Source organism: Crocodylus porosus, unplaced genomic scaffold (genome assembly GCF_001723895.1).
Source record: "Crocodylus porosus isolate Cpor-Errol unplaced genomic scaffold, CroPor_comp1, whole genome shotgun sequence".
Lineage (NCBI taxonomy): Eukaryota > Metazoa > Chordata > Crocodylia > Crocodylidae > Crocodylus > Crocodylus porosus.
Window position 1 is genome coordinate 45,347,285 of NW_017728931.1, and position 19,312 is coordinate 45,366,596.

At 43.2% G+C, this 19,312-nt stretch overlaps 1 protein-coding gene across 3 annotated transcripts in view; it reads left to right on the top strand.

The window, feature by feature from the left end:
- The first annotated feature begins 9,048 nt into the window (after positions 1-9,048).
- Positions 9,049-19,312, top strand: part of STAB2 (stabilin 2) — a 138,566-nt gene continuing 128,302 nt past the window's right edge. Inside the window, exons 1-3 of one of the 3 annotated variants that reach the window (XM_019544760.1) lie at positions 9,049-9,392; positions 15,746-15,879; positions 18,365-18,486. In XM_019544760.1, the coding sequence (XP_019400305.1) occupies positions 9,309-9,392; positions 15,746-15,879; positions 18,365-18,486 (340 nt within the window). In that variant the 5' untranslated portion in view covers positions 9,049-9,308. The remainder of the gene's footprint in view (positions 9,393-15,745; positions 15,880-18,364; positions 18,487-19,312) is intronic. The other 2 variants (XM_019544757.1, XM_019544759.1) reach the window with 2 other exon arrangements.

Here is a 19,312-nt window from a genome sequence, read left to right on the forward strand (position 1 = left end):
CCAGGGGCAGGGACTGGAGCAGCCATAGCACAGGGAGGTAGAGTGACTAAAGAGACAACTGCCACACACTACCCCTGTACTTGGCATGCTGCTCCTGGGCAAGAAAGGGACTGGCCAGAGAGAAGAGAAAGGGGCTGACTTTTAAGGATAGCTGCCAGGTGTTGGCAGCTGTATCCAGAGCCTAGAGCTCCCCACAGTGGCAGCATCAGTCCACTGCAGGGCTGCAGAAAACTTGGTGCAAAGAGCAACAAATCTGTTCCCAATTTCCACATGTGTAGACACCTGCCCGAAAGGACTTACACCAGAGTAGCTTACACCAAAGAAAACTTAGGCTGAATCAAATGTATGTGTAGATGCGCTAGAGCTGTTGCTAATTACAAGTATTTTTTTTCTTTTCAAGAGCAGGTTCCTTTCCTTCTTTTGCTCTAAATCAAAGTACTAGTACAAAGTACATACTGCACAGCTAGAAATCCACCCCCTTCCTGGGTATCAACTTTACTTATTTACAAATTCACTGAGTCATGGTATTAATAATAAAATTAAATGGATTTCAAGCCTGCAACACCTACTGAAAAGCCCCTTAATCTGATCCTGTCTAAACTAGCCACTCCCACTTCCATTATATCTGAGTGAGGAGAGGCACTATTTAGCTCCATAAATACAGAACCACTTGCCTACTGACAAGATCTTTCAAGCAAACACTGCCAGCCTATTAAACGGGAGTCATGCACATGAGTTTTCAGTGAGGTTCTGACTGAAAAAATTTGTGGCACTTTTCTTTCATTTTTTGTAAATGCAGTTGATATTACATGTATGTTTGAGTGGTTGTTCTTTGTATGATCACATGTTCACTTGTAAATGAAGGCATTTATGACAGTAGTCATGATTTGCTGTTCATCGTTCTCTGGTTTACAAAATTTTGGTTGCAAAAATTTCAGAGAGCTTGGATATCATGTGAGTCACACAAACAAGCAACCATGCCATGAATTAGTCTCACTCTTCCTTTTTTAAGTGTTTAATTGAAGCTATGTTATAAACACCTCTCATTTCCACAAATTTTCATGCTTTTCTGGTTGCTATGAAGTTTGTAACTGTGTCACTCAAGAGTGGGAATCTCCATAGCGAGTAACATTTTCAAAAGTACCAAAGTGAATTAGCAGTCAAAAATCCATTTTCAAAAGTAACTTAGGAACCATTCCTCTTTTCTTCTCCATTCACAAACAGGCCTGATACTGTACAATGGTTAACACCCAGCACTGTAAGAAGCATCAGAGAATTGTAGCTCCTTGTTCTGTTTCCAAGGTAAAGATAAATGCCTTTTCAGCCCACAGATTTGAGATACCATCCCCAGAACCTCTTCCCAGTTTTGTGAGACTCTAGAGAAGGTCAATCCTTTTTTACCTTCCCCTCCATCCTCACCCACTGGATTTGGATCCAGAATGCCAAGAACCTTCCTAGACCACACAAACAGTTAACAATGGGTAGCTGGCTGGCTATATCTCAGGGCATGCTGGACTGATATTTTACTAGACTGAATTTTCTATTTGTGAGATTATGGCCAGAGTTTTTAGGACCTGGGGCTAGGTTATCTATTCATAATATTTTTAGGCCTGGAGACAGTAGGCTGATGGAGCCAGTTTAGTAATTGCACTTGCACTTCTGCAGACAGTTCTACAGTTAGAGGTATCTCTGATCTGTATAACAAAGTTGGGGGGGAGGGTGGGAAATTGCTGTTATTCACCAGAACTGTGCCTCCCAATGTGCTGCATGTCTGGAGGAGATTGGCCACCTATTCTGAAATGAGGAAGAACGTAGCACTGCCTCGTAAAGGTAGGAGGACATTCTGTATCTAAAGTACATTTTACATCCTTATTTCAGTACTAGCCAATTGCCCGTCAAGAGTGATGGGGGGAGCAGGTGGGATGGGAGGAGCGGGCTCAGGGCCAACATGTGGAAGGATGGGTGAGGGAGAAGTGGGCCCAGGCCCAAGGGGGGGAGAAGGCCCACTCCTCCCCTCCCCCAGCCACTGCTGTTTTGGGCCATGTCGGACCAGACCCTCTGCACACCCCCTACAGCCATGTCGGGCCCACTCCTCCCCTTCCCCCACTGCCACCACTGCCACAATCATAGCACAAATAACCAATCAAAGCATGAATAAAGCGTTACAGGCAGACAGACAGACAAAGGCTTTTATAATATTAGAATAGGAGTTGGTTTGTTCAAAGATAGTTGATGTATCTCTGCATGGCACTGTGTCACACAGACTACCCTTTAGGTTTTAAAGCTAGATATCTTGTTAGTCCCAAAATGTGAGTTTCCTATCTGTACTTTGCTTATTATTGCAGTGTAGGTTACATTCTTTTTTACTGTTTATACTAAGTCTGTAGTGGGCAACTTGGGAAAGGAGAATTTTTTTTAAAAACCTTGCTTTCCAAGTTTTTTTTTATGAGAGAGGTGTTGGGACACCTAAGCTTTCCTCCAAGAGTTGTGAGGGAGAACAGTTTACACTAATTAACTGTTTTAATTTCTGGCTTGATGAGAACACACTATGTACTTTACATTTTATAAGATTACTATAACATTTTCTGCAGTCAGTAAATGCATTTGTATGCTATAATCACCTTTATGATGAGGTTTCTTTTTCTGAACCTGGTCCCAGAACTGCTAGTTGAACACATGGCAGGCAGGTTTAGTGGCAGGGACAAGAGGGAGCTGGGAAAAAAGGTAGGGTTTCTAGCTAGTAAGATGGCTACAGCAAAATGGATGATAAGGAAATCACTATATGAGTGCATGGCATGAGAGGGGGCTGGCTCAGTAGGGAGGATGGGAAAGGAAGCTGGGAAGAGAGACATGAGAAGGCTGTGGCTGTCAATCTGGCTGTTGCAAAGTGACTATTGCCTGCTCATTATCTGCAGCACAGTCACCATTTGGAGCATCCACAAAAGGAGGTATACCTCAGAAAGGGAGGGAGTTAGAGCTCAGAAAGGCAGCTAATTCACATCCACCCAAAATGGCACCCCTGAAAGAAAAAGTAATTACTGGGATATATATCATTGGCTGTAGTACCAGCTTCTTTGAATTAAAGAAAATATACTCAGGGGTGTACTTGGTAGCTGTGTTGGCCTGAGACAAAAAGACATACAAAAAACTAGAATTCTTGGTTCCAAAATGATACTTTTTATTAGACCAACTAGAAAGTGGCAAGAAAATTGTACAAGGACAATCCAGTGCTGAATAGAGGGGAATACTCCCTGGACCTACTGGTAACATACCTACCAATGCAGCCCAGTATGCTATTAGCCTTCTTTGCAACAGGGCATGCTGCTGGCTCATATTCAGCTAATTGTCCACTGTAACCCCCAGGTCCTCTTCTGCAGAGCTGCTGCCCAGCCAGTCAGCCCCCAGCCTGTATTGGTGCATGGGATTGTTCTGTCCTAAGTGCAGGACATTGCACTTGTCCATGTTGTACCTCATGATATTTCTTTTGGCCCAATTTGTCCAAATCACTTTGAATCCTAGCTCTATCCTCCAATATATCTACTACTCCCCGCCAGCTTGGTGTCATCTGCAAACTTGCTGAGGGTGCACTCTGTCATCTTCTACATTGTTAACACCTGTGAAATGAAGACTTTAGAAGGAATCAGGTAGATTATAATGAAGCATGAAGTCAATGGATTCCCTCAGCACTGCCTGACTAGAAATGCTATCGCCACTGCTAGGCAGTTGGTTTTAAATGTTAGGTACACCAGGAATCAAAGGCCGGGGGGGAGGGGGGGGGGCAACTGTACATTGCACCCCCTGGATCTGCCCCTGGGAAGAAAGCTGAAGGATCAACAGAATAGTATGCAGCAGATACAACCACATTTATGTTAGTAAGCAGCAATTTCAGTAAAGTGAAATTCTGTCTGCTTCCAAGAGCAATACAAACACCACAGTACCTTTGTGGGTTATTATGGTACCCAACCCCATGTACAAAACCCCCAAGTCACCTTTGAAGATAGGACTTGGGCTTCACTGGGGGTGTCTACACATGCATTCTTGTGTCTTTACTAATGTGCATTGAATTTAGTACCTCCAAAACGAGGTACTAAATAAATGTGCATTAGGCTGTACAAATGCTCAGTACAGCAAGTACACACATTTTAGGTGACGCTTAATGTGCAGAAGCCTGTGCTACTGCACATTAGCACAGTTTGACACACTGCTTTAATGCATAGTAGAATGAGATACTGCACATTAAAGTGCAGGTGTAGATGTGTCCACTGTCTCCTAAAACCTTTAGAAAACTTAATCTCACATTATTGTCTCCATCCTACCCTCTGTTGTTACATCAGAAAAGGAAGAAAGAGGAGAATCTGATGTAGAAAGTTCGGAGCTCTGTTTATGCAGATTAGAGGATCATTAGCTCTTCCCATTGTCAAGATCTGTTAATGAAGGGGGCTGACAAAGCCTTCTTCCTGTGAAGGAACATGGCAGCGTCCCTCCATAGTAGACAGTACCACAGGAGGATGTAAAACCACCCAAACGCACCTATTCACACACCACATCGCTAAAGGAGTCATATCTGTGAATTGCAAGGCCTGACCAGCTCCTTAAGCTGGCTAAGGTGTATGCTGCTATCAGCAGCATGTGTATTGAACTAGCAGGTGTTGAGCTTCATATGTGACTTCTGCTCAAATAAGCGTCAAAGAGCGACACAATATGCAGTGCCTGAGCCCACACCAAGGAATCCTGTGCTGTCTGCCAGATGATGCACAAGGCTTCATCTTTTCAAACCATTCCTGTGCTGGCCAGGACAGGAGCTAGGCAAAAGAACTACATTTCTGAGTTGCTAATTACTTTCCAGCACAATCTGATATAGTCTGTTTAACCTCCAGCAAGAGAAGGGACGCATTATACCAATAACTGAAGAGGGTTCTGATTCCTCCTGCATAGGAAAGAGGTAGCTGAAGCAGTCAATGAAAACATTGCATTGAAACATGGGGAAAAGGGGAAAAGTTCTTCATAAGAGAAAGAGGTTTTACCCATCTGAATGCCACAACAGGGTGTAACAAAGCAGATAACAGAGTTGATGGATGTTGTTTTATATCTCATTCTGCAACACAGGAAATGGACATGCCTGAGTTCATGCTCTTTTTTCAGCACTGCAGAGGGGAGAAATCATGCTGACCTTAAACTGCCCTAGTACCTGTCAGTTCTGAAGCAAGCATATATCACCATGCATTGCTGTATCCAAAAAACCATTCATGCCACAAGAAGCACTGTGCCTGTGGCCTTAGCTGCAGATGTTCTCTTTAAAAATATTCTTCACTGTTGGCCACTAGGAATAATGCAGTATCATAGAACAAAATACATGGGGGAGGTTTCCTCGGCTGCTTCACTTTAAGCTTCCTGCAGAGACAGTGTTATGGGAAGGCTGTGCTGAAGTTGCAAGGACTGGGGCCCTACCTTCTCTTTTAAAAATAACAAGCCAACCCTTGCAGCAAGTCTTGACAGAAGGGAACAGACACAAGGGATCAACATCCCCTTGCACACCAGGTGCCAGGGAGGTGGAATCTACCTAATAGAAGTCTGAAACAGAGGTGTCAGTGGGAGTCTTTTCTTCATTCTATACCATTCGGTCAATCTCCGATTTGCTGAATAATTTACTAGGAAGAATCCATCCCTTAGGACAGGGTTTGGTAATATTTGGCCGACAGAGCCACTGGATCTGTCTTGTGGAGCTTTGCCTCTGCCTGCTCCCCTACTGGGGCTGAGCAGTGAGGAGCTGCACTGGAACCAAGGAATTGGAAGCTGTGCCAGCATCACCACTAATTCTCCCACCCCCTTCTCCCTGCCTGCAGCATGGGCACAGCTTCCAGTCAGCAGGAAACTGAGCTTGGGCTGGGCAGCTTGCAGCTGCAATTGTGCTGCAGCTGGAGGGGAGGGAGGGAGAAGGCAGAGGTAGGGAGCAGCAGCTGTGTGCACCCATGGCACAGGTCCCCACCAGCTAGAAGCTAGGTCCACACAGCAGCTGGTGGGGAGCAGGGGTGGGGAAAAGTGGCAGCAGCAGCATGGGTACAGTTTCCAGCTACCTAGCCCCAGCACACCTCCTCTCCATCTCGAAATTGTGCTCACACCCCAGTTAGGAAGCTGGGGGCTGGGAAAAGCAGTCGTTGTATGGGCAAAGCTCCCAGATGCCTGGCCCCAGCATAGGCACAGGTAAACCCCCCTTACAGGTGGAGACACCACTGAAGCACCTGGCCCACACTGGACTGGAACCGAGTTGTTCAAGCTTGCAGCTTTAAAAAGTTGCCAGCATCTGTCTTAGGAGGATATCTAAGAATTGTCAACTTTGAGTGTCCCTGACATGGAGAATGGCTAAAATCTGGCTCTTAATTGAGATTCTTAGTATACGTGGCTCAGCGATTGCAGAGTGTACATAAAAATACAGCTGTCTGTGAAAGCCTGACCAAACAAAGAAAAAAGTACAGTCTTTAAGACCATACGTGCCTCCAGAATGTACACGTACAACGTGAACACTGTCCACATAAACAAGAAATGGTTTACTTTCCTCATCCCATAACAGAAAGGAACAGGATCTGATGAGTGTGCAGGAAACCCCTTTGCCCTTTCAGTTCCTACCAACAATTTTTTTATATACACACACACACACACACACACACCCCCCAAATTAGTACTTTCCTATGCAATCCAAGTGATACCTTTTCTAAGATAACTGCTCTGTTTTTCATCTCCATTTCTAACTGTGATGGTATTACATGTATCATGACATACATAATATCAGTATTTACAGTATATATGATATCATATAAGTATACATGACACTATGCATCTTGGTGAGGCCACAGCTGGAGTACTGCATCCAGTTTTGGGCTCCACAATTCAAAAAGGATGTGGAGAAGCTTGAGAGAGTGCAGAGAAGAGCCACATGCATGGTCAAGGGTCAGGAAAACAGACCTTATGATGGGAGGCTGAGAGCCATGGGATGCTTCAGCCTGGAAAAGTGCAGGCTCAGGGGTGATCGGGTGGCCACCTGTAAGTTTATCAGGGGTGCCTACCAGGATCTGGAGGATCATCTGTTCACCAGAGCTCCCCAAGGGATAACAAGGTCAAACAGTCACAAACTCCTCCATGACCATTTCATAAGGAAGAACTTCTTTACTGTCCAACCCCTCAAGGTTTGGAACAGCCTGCCGCCAGAGGTGGTTCAAGCACCTACTTTGAACGCCTTCAAGAGACAATTGGATGCTTATCTTGCTGAGATCCTATGATCCCTGCTGTATTCAGCCCTTCCCTCATCCCTACTTTATTTTCAAGCCCTCCGGTTGAACACAACAAGCAGAGGGCTCATGTAGGAAGAAGGCTAGACATGGAGTGAGAGCTTGGTTTAGGTTCATTTCTGTATCAAATGGCAAATAATAGAATAAGCATAATTGCATCACATACCTGTGGTCAGAAATAGGAAAATGGGGAGACATAGAAAGGAGAGAACAAGATACTTGATGCTGAATTATCAAAAACATCAAAAGACAGGCAGAAGGTAAGATAGAGATGCGCTTTATAAACTAAGGTGAGATGCATCTCTGATTCAGTTCTATATGGTGCACTTTTAGGCTGCCTTCTGCCTGACATCAGACTAATGTAGCTAACTACCTACTGTACTCATCATAAAGTCAAGTAATCAAAAGTAGGACTGCCCAAGAGGCAGGCCAGCAGCCATGATAAGAACTCTCAGAGAAGATGGACCATCTGAAACACGCTCTCTCTTGAAACTCATGTTCAATGATCTGCTTGCCTTCAGAGGAAATCTCCACCTGCTTCTGGATGATACTTGTTAGTAAGCTACTTGAGACATAACTAGCTATATAGTTTGCAGTAACTCAGATGCGTAATCAAAGACTACCATGCCACTGTTTGCTCTAAGGTATTTCTCTGATATTGCTGTACCCTATTCCAAACCTACTCCATGTAACCAATAAAGTTCTCCTTTGTACCTAGCATGGGAGACTTATTGGGAAAGGACCAGGAATCAAAGGGGGGTGCAACTGTATCATTGCACCCCCTGGATCTGCCCCTGGAAAGAAAGCTGAAGGATCAATAGAATAGTACACAGAGGGCCTATATTATGCCTTGCGGTCCCCTTCATTCGGCTAAGGGAGACCACTATATATGCTTCAGACTGAGGGAAGCACCTCAAGGTCTTGCAGTGGGTCAAGTACCCTCAAGGACTACTAGGCCTGTGTTTCCCAAGGGGCACAAGGCCAAGATTAGTCCAGACCCTGGGTGGTGGCAAAATTACCCCCAGACTTGTGGGTGTGCTCCAGGAAGGGGATTGACTGGATGTGAGGCACCCCCAGGAGGCACTCAGGGCCTGAAAGGTGACTGAGCACAGTGAGGTGGGTGGCTCAACACAGGAGTACCCCCTACTGGCCCACCATACAGGTCACCCAAAATAACAACATATTCTTGAAGATTCAGGCCATTACTTTTATGATCAGGAGTGACTGGATTCCAAAGCAGTAAACAAATAAAAAAAGAGCTGCAACAAATTTTGAGAAGAGTACAAGTGACAATTTCATCTATAAATTATTCAGTCCTTTCTAGTAATACATAGCTGATTTGACTGGATTAATTTTGTTCTTTATGGTTCTAAAAGATTAGTCATCATGATGTAACCAAACTTCAAAGTGGGTAAAAACAAAGGAGAAAAGAAATCCCCTGTTTTATTCAGTTAACCAAACCTAGAAGATGGTGTTTTGGCCTCTTTAGATAATTCTGTTTTCAGAACTACGTTTCGTAGAAACACCCTTCATTTCAAGACCTGATAAGTCCATATCCATGAAGTCTTTTCACTGTCTAACTTCGTTCAAGTTAAGCATGATGATAACAACAGTTACTCCAAACCTCAAGTCATATCCCCCTAAAAGACAAAATATTCTGTCACCATTGCTCAGTGGCCTTGGAATTGTCCTGTCAACAGTTTTAGAGAGAGGGATCTGCAGAACAGAGTCCTGTCAGGATATCCTGTCATTCAGTTAAGAAGGGTTTATTCAGCTTTGCAGTGAAAACTTCCAGCAAAGGCCCCACATTTTGGATTTTTTTTCCTGTCTGAGGGCAAGTTTCATATGCTGTGTTTTTCAGTCCAATGCTTTCTTCAGGAAAAGGAGGGAAGAATCATTTCAGTCTTTGCCTAAGAATGCAGTAAAGTAGGAAAGCTAACAAAACTCTGGACATTTTCTGCCATAACATTATTACTCATGAGTGAAGTTTTCTGAAGAGAAAAAAAAAATCAACAACTTTTCATAATGGGAAAAGATCTGGCTATTTTATTCTTGGTGTTTCCTTTGGTTGCAAAGAGCCTGTATTCACCAGCACAAACCACAGATCAGGTAAGAAAAGTCTTGCATTTAATTTTGTATCAATTTATCCAGATAATGAAATATAAATAATCATATAAATAATAACAGAATTGTTCTGTATTATTTTTACTACTTTTATATAGATAGTATATCATATCATATATTGTATCTTAGGGGGAAAAACAGTGAATTGTTTATTATTGATTATGTGCTATTTGCTCTTAAATAAATAGATACATATCCTCAACTGTGTATATCACAGAATAGCCATACTGAAATCAGTGAAATTTTTATACCAGCTTTAAAATCTGGCACACTGTTTGCCCAGTGCAAAAGATACCTCTACATCAGGGAAACTGGCAATAGATTATATTTGACACACAAACCAAGAGCAACAGAAATACTAGATTTGCATCATATCAAGAGTTGAAAGCCATTTTGCTACAATAAACAACTCGCTTTATTTTTCCCTAGCAAGTAAAGCTATTTTAGACAAGTGAAAAAACAGCCTAGAGAATTTAGCCACTGTAGAAAATGATAATAAAGTAACAAATTTGCCTTGTGATTAGCAGACTATGAAAACTGATGCATGTATCATGCAAATACAGATTTCATGGATTTCTAGAATTTTACAATGCGTTTTGCAACACATATTTATTGAAGTTATAATAAGTAAGCATAACAATAAGAATTAGTCAACAAAAAGATGTATTTGTTTAAACGAGGAGTTTCAAACATACAGACCATTGTCCAGATCCAGCCCAGGACCAACTTTGAGTTTGACACCCCTGGTTTAAACAAATACATCTTTTGTTTTGCCATTTGCAAAACTTCATTTTTTATGGGGAAAAATGTGTTTCAGGGAATTAATATCAGCCATCCACAAATCCTACTGCTTTATGATAGATTGCCTGTTGCAAGTGAATCTGTTACACATAAAACCAAATCCCATGGACTTTACAATTACAGTAACTTCCTCTGCTCAACTTTGCAAATCAAGAATTAAAAATCATAACACATGAGGAACACCAGTGTTGAAATAAACCGTTTAGTAAGCATTCTGCACTTAAAATGAACTCTCTTGTTCCTTCAGTGTTAATTTACATAGTTGAATCCATGGGAGTAATTTATGTCTGGATTGAGTCCTTTATGCTGAAGTATTTATATCTGGCTTTTATTTGTTGCATAAGAACATGGTTTTAAGTGTATTTTTTTCTGATAATTGAATGGGTTGTGTATTTGCAGACTTGAAGCAGTTTGTGGGTATGCACACATGCAGAGTCCCCCTAACTGGGGCACTACAAAGTCTCCTTAAGGCATGCTCTCCAGCCAGGGAGAAAACTGGGGCTCCTACATTATTCCCCCACCCCCAAGGGAACCTTTCAGAGAAATACAGATAATAGAGAAGCTGCTTCCAGTTGCAACATTGGCAAAATCATCTTGAGGTAGCACTCTGTCACTACCACGCACAATAGTGGCATCAACTGTTGGAGCTGCCTCATTGCAGTAGCAGCCCTCTCTGCCACCCCATTGTTGATACTCATGAAGTGCTACATGTAACTATCCACACATCACATGTGGTGCTACAAAACGTAGCACTACAAAAAAGTTCCTCTTTGAAAGAGAAATATTTCTATGGCAGATCCACCATTTTTGTGGTGCTACAACTGTGTGGACGCTCACTTTTTGTAGTACTACAAAGGCTTTTGTAGCACTACAGATGTAATGTGTCCATGGCTTAAAGGTGATTCCATTGCATCCTGTTCAAGTCCTTGAAAAAATCATTCATGCAAAAAGAAAAAGGATCCTCCTTCTGTTCGCCACTTTTTAAGACTGTCTAGAAAAAGAAATTACACATAAAATCAGTAACAGTGATCAAAAACCAGTCTAAACCTGTAAAAGAACAGAAGTTCAGTGTACATAAACCAGTTTCAAAATGGCAGAATCCAGTTTAAGATAGACCCGGATGGATGTAGTATCAGATTTAAACACTTTAGTTTAGACCGGTCTATCGAACTTCTGTTCCAGATCTTCTCCCGACCCTAGTTAGGTCACAATCTCCCCTCCTGCCTTATACCCCTGCCACTAACTCCCCCATACATGGTGGGCAGGCCAGCCTCTGCCCCCACTTGTCTGCTGTGGCTAAGCTGCGTAGCTCAGCCCCCAGGCTGCCACAGAACTGAGGCAGCAAAATCTCTGCTCCCCAAACCAGCCACAGGGGGTGGGCAAGTGAGGGAACATACCCCCATTTACCTCTCCCTCCCTTGCCTCCCTTCCCTCTGCATAGTGGGGGAGAAACCCCCAAGGGGGGGATCCACTCCCTCTACCTGCCTCCCCCGTTGCTGAGAGGCAGGAGACTACCAAGGGGGCAGGGCTGGAGTGTTGCAAGGGAAATCCAGGGTGGGAGCTTCCCCACCCACTGTGCTGACCCCAGCTGAGGAGGGAGGGAAGGTGGCTGGGGCAGAGGATCCATTCCTCCCTTGCCCCCTCCTCAATGGCTGAGAGGCAGAGGGCTAGTGAGGTGGTGGGGCTGGGGCAATCACAGCCCAGCGGAGCCAGGAAGCATGCGGGAGTGCCCCCAACCTTCTGGCCTGGCCAGTGTAGGCATCTGGTTGCCTTGGCCAACCAAAGAGTGAACGTGAGTTCTGTTCACTGACTGTCGAATCTATGCAGTTTAAAGAAACCTGCATAGATGTGATTGATCGTGCTGCAGCTTTTTTTTTTTTTTTGATTGTCTGTACTTAGTCTGTTTTAAGGCTAACATGATGGTTTGTTACAGAAATAGGCATATTAGCATTTTTTCATAGACTCAAGCAGAGCAGAATGGGCTCAAAATTAGGGCTGCTTGCAAACGTTAGAAAAAAAAACCCCAAAATGGTGCTTTACTTTAAACGTCAATATAGATTGAATCAGCTATTAGATAAAAGTCCCAAAAAGCCCGGCTGAAGTGCCTGATCTATACAGATGCTGTGGAGCCAAGTCAAACAAATGGACTGCTGTTTATGCTAAAACATGTTTGCTTGGGAGGGTTGTTTTTTTTAAAACAACTGCAAGCAGCCAAGGTGCGTAAGTCCATTCATGTGACTAATAGCTGGACTACAAATCAGGGCCAGTGTGTTTTAAATGAGATTACCAGGAAAATTTGAAAGATGTGGTCTGTTAGGGTCCTGACACATGTTCAAATTAAAGCTGGATAGAAACCAGCTATAGAGTTGTTACATATTTTTAGTACTAACTTTGTAGCTCGTTGACTCTTTATGGCTAGATAGTCACTCCCGGCTCCATGCTGACACTGCCCAGTGATCCCAGCTTTTCCATGGAGACTGCCCTGGGACCTATGAGGTCAAGACGCACTCAGCCAGGCAGATGGGATGGAGCTGCAAGCAGGCAGGAAGCAGGATAGGACCAGGTTTGGGATCAGAATTGTAGGGCTGTGACAGCACAGGGCCAGAGCAACAGCTCACCAAAACTCCCTAAGTGGTCCTCCAACGCAAATAATTGCCCACCTCTGAGTTACATGGTAATCATAAAATCATAGAAAGAAGGACCGGAAGAAGCCTGCAAGATCATCCTGCCATAGGCAGAAGGTAATGGGCTCAAACGAGCTCAACAAAGTGCTTGTCCAGCCTCCTCTTGAACACTGACAGGGATGGCGACTGCACCACCTCTGCTGGAAATGTGTTCCAGATTCTAGATACCCTTACAAAAAATAAGTTTTTCTGTACATCTAGCCTAAACTTTTCCCCGACTAGTTTGTGCCCATTGGTCCTCGTCCTCCCAGGGTCTGCTTTTCTGAAAAGCTGCTCCCCAGATCCTGGTGTTCTGCATTGACATATTTGTAGGTGGCTATCAAGTCACCCCTCAGCCTCTTTTTACTCAGACTGAACAAACCCAGGTCCTAAAGTCTATTCTCATAAGGCCTATCCCCCAGGCCCTTGATCATGTGAGTGGCTGTTCTCTGCACCCTTTCAAGCCTGTCCGCATCCTTCTTGCAATGTTCTCACAATCTATCAATACCTGCATGAGGAAAGGAAATCTGATAATGAGGAAAGAACAAACTTACAGACCAGCAGTTCCCAATCTGCTGATCGCTTCAAGGCTGCAAAATTATAGTGAATGGTCCATGAATCACACGATGCCCTCGCCTTTTTCAGCTAAAAGTTTGATGATAAAGGTGAAAAATGGTAAAGGTGATGGTTTGTGAAAAACGTTGGGAGTTGTCAAGGGAGTGTGTGGTCCAAAAAGTCTGGGAGCAACTGTAGCAGTTAAAATTATAATACAAGCAATGACTAAAATTTGAAAGTAGATACATTCAGATTAGGAGCAAATTTTTAACAGAGAGAATAAATAACTATCAGGAACAGTTTTATTAATAGCTGCAGATTCTCCAACCACAGATTTTAAAATCAAGACTGCACATTTTTCTAAAAGATGCATGTTCTTATTCCAATGGGGATTAATTCAAGGAAGTCCTTGGTTATGTGTTATACAGGAAGTCCTTTCTGGCTCTATAATCAATAAAACTAGATGTTTCCTTCTTTCGTCATTATTATTTCAGAGGGTAAACATGTCAATATGGATGCTGCTAAACAGAGCTTGTTCACCGGGCAGGTGCAGTTGCCTTAAACAAACAGTTCATATTTCCTCACACTGCTCTTGCAATTATTCAACCTTATTTTCCCATCTCTGAGTTGACTCCATCAAAGCCTCTTCCTTGCAGTTAACTGAAATTGTACTGCACTGCTTAAGGGTACTTAGGAGCTGGTAACTGTTACTTAGAGATAAACTAAGAGGAAAGCATTTTTCCATATTTAGTAAATAATTAGTTTAGAATGAATTCTCATTTAAGCTCATTTAATGGTTAAAGGCAATGTTAGATCTTACTACTTTCCTGGCATTTATTGTGGTTAAATTATATGTAAAATATTTTAGATTTGGTAATTTTACGTTGTTTATAAATTGTAAAACTGATTATTTTGAGGGAATTAGTAGGACCAGTTAGACAGAAGGGGAGAGGTACATTCAAAGTAATACGAGATGTCCATTGAAGATCTTTTAATTTTAAATGTGCTTTCTATCATCCATCAATGATACTTCAGTGACAACTATAGCAGTTTTATGGACAATCTCTTACTAAGTCTACAGAACCACCGATTTATTAACCCCAAGACGTCTGCACAAAAAACTCAAGCAGCATTTTCTCTCTTTTGTTTGCTATTTTGTCCCTGCATTTTCTTGCAATAACAATAAACTCTGCAGAGCTAACAACAAGTTTGGAATCTGGGACCTGTGAAGCTAGAAGGGGGAGCCCATCATTTGAGCTAAAGAACTAAGGGCAGGTTTCACAAGCTGTATGTTATAGTCCTGGGTGGCCAACCTGCAGCATGCACGACATGAGTGGCACAGCAGTGTGGGTCACAGCAGACCCTGGAGGAAGCAGGGAACACAGTGATAGACAGGGCAGGAAGCAGAAAGCAGAGCAGCAGTCAGGCAGGAAGCACAGGGCAGGAAGCAGAGAGCATAACAAAGATCAAGTAGAAGAAGGTGGTCAAAACAGCACTCAGGGTGGGTATGGGGCTAATTTGTGACTTACCTACCAAAAGGGTTGATCCCCACTATGATAGCCCATTGCTTTCTTCAGAGAAGGAAGCTGTTTTGTTTTTTCCAAAGTGCCTAAGGGAATTAATTACCCAACCACCCCAGAATGTGATTTGGGTGCCTTATTCCCTTATGTAAGTTTGAAAACTCCGGTCTTAGTCCATTAGCTAGAAGCAGTAGCACTGATAATAGGAAAGCAGCCCTGAGACAGACAAAGGAACTCAACCTCCATTATACTAGCAGAGCAAACGTGTATCTGCTTCCATAGCTAATGATTAGGTTTAGCAGAGAATGAAGATGGTACCTGCCAGCACTGTACTTCTCTGGCCTGCTTGGCAAATTGAAGCCAGCTTCATAATTAATGACCCATTCACTGAGATTCTCTCAGTGGTCTGGCTTTGGCTTCCATGCTGAACTGAGCATATATTGGTATCAGACTTAGTAACAGTGGCCAAAAATATTATCATGTTCCCAGCAGGGATACAGAACATGGATGGCAGGAAGGAAGGAGAGGGATTCAGCTGGCAGAGTTTATAAAGTTCTCCTGCAGGAAAGATTGTGGTAACACCATGTGGTCTGGCCCCATGACCTGTTTTAGCCCTGAAGCAAGCTAACAGAAGTGAAAAAGTGGATTTTAGCTCCAGAACAATGATGGGGATGTGTGGTAATAAAAAGCAGACCGTCTGAATTAAGGTCAAGATTTACCATTGACTGGGAAGATACTTACAAAGCACAGTTGAAAACCCCACCCTAAAGATTTTAACCTATCTGTGTGCTTTTCACAGGCTAAGAAAAGATGTGATGAGAAGCTGCTTGTTACTATGAAAACTGAATGCCAATCTTGTTTTCTAAACCTTGAAATGGACTGTCCTGCTGGTTATATGAAAATTACAAATGGGTCTGGGATAAGAGATTGCAGGTATTTCTTCTGTCAGAATTGTTCAATGCAGATACTGTTAACTACTTTCATTTTCTAACCCCCACCTTCAAAGTGTGCCATAGACTTTTGTGGAGTGAAGATTCCACACAGATTATTTTATATCCAGAGTTACTTTTAAATACAGTTGGTAATGATGTAAATATTGATATAGATGATATAGAGACAAAACTGTCATAAGAAGTATTGTAAAATTACTCCTATAGCTAGCTATTCTGGAGTTACTCTAGCACTGCAGCAATAAGATTTTGTAGTTTGGTTGGTGAATTTAAAAAAAAAAATCAATTTGGGTTAAATTCTGTGAATCTAAAAAGAATAGTTTCATGTCGGGGCAAATGAAACATTTTTTGAACCAAATGAAACTTTTTTTTGTTTTTTTTCCTAAGCTATATAACTTCATTGATGTTTTATTTTTTTAAAATAGGTCCTTATCAAAATTAAAATGTCACATTAATTAAAACAAAAAGTTCAAACATTTATATAGAATGTCAAACAAAATCATATGAATTTTTTTTAAATCTCCCCCATCCTGGCCTTCTCTGCCAAATAAACTGCCAAATTAAATCCAATGCCCTTGGTCCCCTTGAAACTGCATTTTTCATACAATTTATCTTTTGCCAAGAGATGGTTTGTCCTGCTTTCATTACAACCAGGCATATCTTGGGGCATGGAGCTCCCATATTTAATTTGTCATTCATTAATCCAGTATCCAAAAATCCTATGAGACAAATACTAAAAAAAAATGGAGTTTCAAAATTAATTAGTGATGTCCCGTGCTAAGTTAATAATCTTTGTCCAACTTCCTTTATGCTAGTTTAGATTTATGAAATTAAAAGGAACTGTGGAGTATTCATATTATAGATAATAAAATGGCAAGTACATTATAGTAGGGTACAGTGCAGTACTATACTAGAAAAGACTGCCACGATGCTTTTTGACTGCAAGAAAAGATGCTTTTTGACTGCAAGTGGGAAAAATCTCATCTTTTACATGAAAAAATGTATATGAAAACTAAGGCTGTCAACTAATCATGGTTAACATGCACAATTACTGTGTTAATTGCTGTTCATGTTATTTTTTTTTAAACACATTAATCGCAAATGTGGTTTTGAAGCCCATGCCCAGGCTCCACTCCGCCACCATCACTGCCACCTCTGGGCCACCCTGCAGGGCAGCAGTGGCAGTGCAGAGGACTGCAGGGAAACGCAGGCACAGGCTCCGGGTGGCTGCAAGCAAGAATAGCCCAGCAGAGGGCCATGCATAGGCACAGACATACAGCTGCAGGCAGCCCTGAATGCAGCCCAGTTTCATGTGGAGCAGCACCCAGCGGGCAAGTCTATGAAGAGGAAGGGTGTGGGGGGGGCATGTGAAGACCCCCATGGTGAGGGAGGGAGTGGAGCAGAGGCAGGGGCAGGGGCTAGGGTGAATGGAGCCCTGAGGCTGGGACAGGTTGTGGGACAGAGCCATGGGTGGCTCATCCAGGGGCACAGAGGGGCTCCTACCACTGTGTACACCACCGAGAGAGGCATGTGCATGGGGCAGAGGCAGGCTGCCGCTCTGGGCTGGGGCTCTGTGCCCCACTGCCTTTGCTCCAGGAGTTATACACTGACTGCACTGCATCTCTTGCCTGCCAAGTGACAGGAGGCATATCATGGCATCACATGGCTCCCTGGGCAATGGCAGTGGGGCGCAGAGCCCAGCAAGCAGTGGCAGCCTGCCACCACCCCACACACAAATCCAGGGGGCACATGCCCCCCTTGCCTCCCTTGGAGGTCTGCACAGTGGTAGAAGTGCCCCCCCATGCCCCTGGATGAGCCGTCCATAGCTCTGTCCCATGACCTGCTCCAGTCCCAGAGCCCCATTCACCCCTGCCCCTGCTCTACTCCCTCCTTCACTGTAGGGTCCTAAACCTGCCCCCCACACTCCTTCCCTCCCCAACACACCTTTCCCTTCACAGACTTGCCTGCTGGGCGGTGTGTGTGTGTCTATGTCAGTCTGGCCCTCAATCCCAAGCCACAGCTTCCCCAGCCCTGCTGCTGCCCCTCACTCCTGACCCACAGTACCCCACATCCTACCAAGCTATGCAGCATCCCCCTTCCCTGGGCTCCACACACCCACAGCCCCCCACACCTTCACAAATTCCCCTTACCCACACACACCCCACATCCACACCAACCATACAAAGTACCTACATAATTTTGCATAACTTTGAGTTTTTCTGCACACAACTTTGAGTTTTTAGCTGTGCAATTAAAATCATGACTAATTGCAACTAATTGTTCTAATCGCACAACTAATCATGATCAGATTTTTTAATCTTTTGACAGCCTTAATGAAAACTTCCGAGTCTAATTTTAAAGTACAGTTATCTGGCATTAAAAGAAATTAAGGTTACAAACTTCATTTGTTTATAGAGGCTTTAAGGCTTTTTAAATAGTCTAACGCAACTCCAATCTCTTATGTTCAGGTATTATCTTGCAATTGAAATCAAGACCTACACTTTATCTCTTCCTGGCTGTCGGCATATCTGTACAAAGGAATTTCAACAACCCGAGTGCTGCCAGGGATATTGGGGCCCAGACTGTATGGGTAAGCCCTTTTCTTGCTATTTATTCTGTCAGTGTATAACAATCACTTTTCTTTTGTCACAAATAATTTTCATAACATATGATTAATTTTCAAAATATATTAAGGATAGAACTGAGTGAAATATTTTAGCCAAGATTTTGGTGACTTCGTGCATTGTGTTTTCTGCATTGCTCATTCCCCTAAAAATGGAAAACATTCTAAAATGTCATAATGCTGTGCACTTCAAAAAGTGTTTTTCATGTAGAAATTCCCTTTTCATTTATATTTAAATAAATAAAGCTTTAAAAAAAATCTAAATGAAATGTTATATTTCAGGTCAAACAAAATACTTCATTTGACCCAAAACATTTCCTTAATTTAGCAGCAGCTGCAGAGCCAAGAAAGGCTTAACCTGGCTCTTCATTGCAACACAACTTCTCACAGCAGTGTCCTTCCTCTGCCCTGCTTTGCATCAGCCCGGGGCTGGGAAGGATTGCAGCCCCACCCCCTCCTTCCCCTCCCTGCCCTGAGGTTTTCCCCAGCACATCCGCAGTCAGGAGTGCCACTATGCCAGATACTCCTTGTTTAGCATGTATGCTTCAGAGTAGGGCCAGAGGGGCCCTAAGCTAGGGGTTCCCAACCTTTCTATGCCACGGCCCAGCAAACTGCAGACTGGAAGCGGCCATGACCTGGCAAACTGTGGACCACCATGCAGAGCCCTGCAGCTGGAATTTCCGACCAGAATGCAAGTAAAAATACTTCCACCCCCTGGGCATGGGGGCAGGCACAAACCTCAACTGCAACTTCTGTGGGCCCTGTGGGAGGAGTCCTTGAAGTGATAGGCTAC